The sequence below is a fragment of the Loa loa genome (assembly GCF_000183805.2).
Source record: "Loa loa unplaced genomic scaffold supercont3.35, whole genome shotgun sequence".
Taxonomy (NCBI): domain Eukaryota; kingdom Metazoa; phylum Nematoda; class Chromadorea; order Rhabditida; family Onchocercidae; genus Loa; species Loa loa.
The window spans coordinates 331,411-335,805 of NW_018108215.1; the positions used below are offsets into that span (position 1 = coordinate 331,411).

The following is a 4,395-nucleotide window of genomic DNA, read 5'->3' on the forward strand; positions in this document are numbered from 1 at the left end:
TATATATATATATATATATATATATATATATATATATATATATATATATATATATATATATATATATATATGGTCAATTTTAAAATGATTAGTGTCCGAAAAAGATTGAATGATAGGAAGGAAATAAAAGTAAACAATTAATCATTTATATTTAACTAAAGTAAACATTTTGTCTTGTATTAAATGATTACTTTACTTTTATTTACTCTCTAATGGTCATTGAAGCTTTCATCACTGTCATCACTTTTCTCCCCTTTTTTTCTAACTTAATCGTTGATACCTCTCTCTCTCCCTTTTTCTTTTCTTTTTTTTTTTTTCATCTTGTTAAATTACTTTTTGTCTCCTATTTGTGTCATTCATTCCTTATTTAGTTAGTCAATTGTTAAAAGGAAGAGAGGGGAAAAAAAGTGGACAATATGAGATTTGAAAAGAGCGAAATGAAAACGTAAAATAAAATTGGAAATCTTTTTTCTTTTCTTTCCTTTTCCTCATCGATAATTTATTATTATACTTAAAGATATGAAAATCCTTTTTAAGGGATAGCTCATTTAAAATCACAAATTATTTCAACACTTTGGTTTTTGAAATTGGAAAAAAAAGAAAGAATAGAGAATAAAAACAACAATAATGGTTGTTGTTGTTGTAGTTGCTATTGCTGTAGTTGTAGTAGTAATTGCTGTTGTTGTAATAGTTATAAGAGTAGTTATTATTGCTGCCGCTATAACAGTTGCTGTTGTAGTAGTAGTAATAATTGTAGGAATAGTAGTATAGTTGTTATTGTTTTTGTCACTGCTGTAGTAATAGTGGTAGTAGCGGTTGTTGTTATATCAATAGTTGTTGTTACTCCTGTTGATGTTAATGTTACAGTAGTAATAGTAGGAGCAGTAGCAGTAATAGTAGTAATATTAATAGTAGTTGTTACTGCTGTTACTGTTGTTGTAGTTTTTCTTTTTTTTGTTGCTATTGTTAATTTGTTACTGTTTTTATTATTGTCGTTAAGGTTACTGTTACAGTAGTAACAATAACAGCAGTAGTAATAGTAATAGCAATGTTAGTAATAGCAAGGGAAAAAGATATAATCGACCGAAAAACATTTCATTTCATTTTTTAAATATGTCACCTTATTTATAAATATGTTATTTCATTTCATTTCTAAACATATCATCCCGAGAAATATTCAACTAAACTATTCATTACACACATAAAAAAAGAGCGTATTATTTACGTTCAACAACTATCTCTCTCTCTCTCTCTTACCCTCTTCTCCCTCTCTCTCTGTCTTATTTTTTTTTTTGTTTTCCATTTTTTTTCAGTTTTGTAATAAAATGAAACGGACATGGAAACAAACTGAGTGTGGAAAAAGAGGTGGACGAGACAATGTATTACATCAAAAACTTAATTTCAAAAGCAAAAATTTGAATCAATTTACTCATTTAACAATAAAAATTCAAATTAATTTATTCATTTCAAAGCAAAAAATTTAAACAAATTTACGGTATAATAATAATAATAATAAACTATTATTTGTAATTGAAAAAATAAAAGGAAATGCAAAAAAGAAAACAGTTGAATTGAATTTTTTATTTCGTTTCCTTTTTTTTCTTGATTATTTCGGAAATACTTCAAAGAAATTTTATCAGCATAATTCTAATGAAATGCAACATTTTATCACAAAAAAGAAAGATAAGAAGAGAAAGGGTAAAAGAGAGTCGAGGGAGAAGGGTGGAGAAATGAAAAAAGGGGAAGACAGAGAGAGAGGGAGAGAGAAAAAGAAATGAATGAATGAATGATGATTGTAGTGAGTTAATAATGACGTTGACAATTTGAGATTGAAACTATGTATGTAAACGGTAGAGAAATCCCTTCTGCTTACATTGAGGAGTACTTAGTAAGAGAAAGAGAAAAGAGAGGGAATTTTAGGAGAGAGGGGAAGAAAGAGAGGGGTGGGAATAGGAATGAAAGGTAAAACATATTTGAAAATGCGACAATCATAAATTTTCATTTTAAAATTATGAAATATTTCGGTGGAATGGTATTTTGTAAGTGTTAGAATTACTAATATTTTAAGTTACAAAAAGTAATAAAAAGAAAAGTATGAAATTACAAAATGAAGAAATTTAATTAAGCATTTTTGAATAATGAAATTGAAATCTGGAAATGAAGAATTCAAAAACTAGTGGAAATGAAAATATAAGTTAATGAAATGTTTACACTATTAATCTTGACACAGACAGACAGACAGACACACACACACACACACGCATGCACAGCCACATACAACACACATATTATATTATATACTTAATTTCCTCAGATTTAAAAACAAAGACATTAGCATTTTTCGTCGTTGATCCCGCATATTTTATTTTCTCCCGTTCCTAATTAATTATTGGAATTTTTGTACTTGAATTGATCAAACATTTATTGTTATGTCTTATTCTCTTTTTCTATTTCTTCCATTTTTTTTCACCTTTTTTTTACGTTTTAAAACTAAAAAATATTTTTAAAAAAATCTGAATTTGTTTATTTGTTTAAGACGGAAAATTTTCAAATATTTCAAATTTCATACTATTATGTTTACAAAAAAAAAAGAAAAAGAAAAGAAAGAAAGAAAGAAATTTCATTCTAAATGGTAAAAGAAATATCAAAACTTTGAATTTTCTATTTTATAGCATTGAAATAATAAAAATTTAAAATTACATTACGCTAAACAATTCATCAAATTATTATACTTTTATAGTAATTTTTTCTAGAAATTAAATTATCCTGATAACACCGATACTGAATATACCAATATATTATCCCGACAATATCCAGTGGATCAATTTAGTGAATTTATAATTCTACTTATATACAAGAAATTTTAGAATTAAATCATCCTGGTACTACCAAATATTGTAGTATTAAATTATCCCGATATATTCCGGTAATATCCGGTGGATCAATTTTATAGATATATGGGGATATGTATCATTCCCTCATTTCCTGTAAATGCGGTATGCGATTTACAATCATTGGGGATAATTCATCTCCCATAATGCACAATGTATAGTGCATCAACCCCGCGATCCGCATATTCCGGGAATCATTTGGGATATTGATTATTCTCTGCAATAATACCGAACTGTCCCACATTTCTCGTTCGAGCTTGCTTAACTGCGCAACTTAATTACGTAACGCACAATGTACAGTGCATCAACCATATTTATATATTGGGATACGTATAGAAAACGAATAATACTAACAAAGAAGACTGAATTTGATGAAAAAGGCAGTAGTATAAAAATAAAGGAGAGGGGAAGATGATTGGGATACAAAGACATAAGAAAAATAGGAAGCGGGAGATACAGGGAGGACGGGGGATGAAGGCAAGAGAGAAGGGGACAATACTTCAATGTCGATGGCATGTCACATCTGTTACAATGGCACAAACAGAACAATTCAACCCGTCCAAAATGCATTTGGAACTGTTTATAAAAATCACTTTTACGACAATATATCAATGCAATACATTTGCATAATGTATGTATCTGTCTGTCTGTATGTGTATGTGTGTGTGTGTGTGTGTGTGTGTGTTTGTCTGCAAGTGAAATACACATACATATATACATGTACACATATAAACATCTCTACTATACATAATGATTGAAGCATATTGCTAATCAACATAAAGCATAGTTTACGAAAAAGGTCAACTGTCACAAAAGAATCACGTACACACATACATACACATACGCAAACACACACACACACATACACGTACACTCACACCCACATGCAATCACACGCCCACGCACACACGTATAGGTACACCTCACGCACACACTTGTACGCACACCCCACGCACAGACATACATGCGTCTGTCTATCCATACATGCATACGCATATCCACGCAACGCACATGTACGTACATCCACATATACGTACACCATATATACGTACATATATGTATATGTACGCACATATATGTATGGTGTACGTACACACATATAAGTACACCCATACACCCACATATCTACTACCCACGCATATACATACGTACACCCGTGCAGACACATATACGTACACCCACGTGCACATATACACGTCTGCTTATACGTAAACATGTACCCACACATGCGGAAACGTATGTATACTTACGCATGCGCTAAAATGCACTTTCAATGAAGAAATGTTGCATATTGTAACCGAAGTGAATATCAAATTTCATTTCACTTCAAATCGATTTACAGCAAAAAGTATCGAAATAATTTGCCAAAATCAATAGGATCAATTTACACAACAGTTTAGCGCAAATGTATGTCATAGTACCAAATGTCAAAGGGATCAAATTACATTATACGGTTTAACTTAACACTGATAACACTTATTTAAACAAACAAGCAAATAAAAGA

The 4,395-nt window shown here is 30.0% G+C and overlaps 2 protein-coding genes across 2 annotated transcripts; one reads left to right on the plus strand and one right to left on the minus strand.

The window, feature by feature from the left end:
- Positions 1-718: 718 nt before the first annotated feature.
- On the minus strand, positions 719-1,303 carry LOAG_12425 (hypothetical protein; the record flags this gene model as incomplete). Its single annotated transcript, XM_020448541.1, has 2 exons — positions 719-960; positions 1,258-1,303. The coding sequence occupies 2 exons, from the start codon at positions 1,301-1,303 to the stop codon at positions 719-721; spliced, it is 288 nt and encodes a 95-aa protein (XP_020301324.1).
- A 1,999-nt stretch (positions 1,304-3,302) lies between these two features.
- Positions 3,303-4,103, plus strand: LOAG_12427 (histidine-rich glycoprotein; the record flags this gene model as incomplete). Its single annotated transcript, XM_003147939.1, has 2 exons — positions 3,303-3,469; positions 3,674-4,103. 2 exons carry the CDS (start codon positions 3,303-3,305, stop codon positions 4,101-4,103), a joined length of 597 nt encoding a protein of 198 aa, XP_003147987.1.
- Between the last annotated feature and the right edge of the window lie 292 nt (positions 4,104-4,395).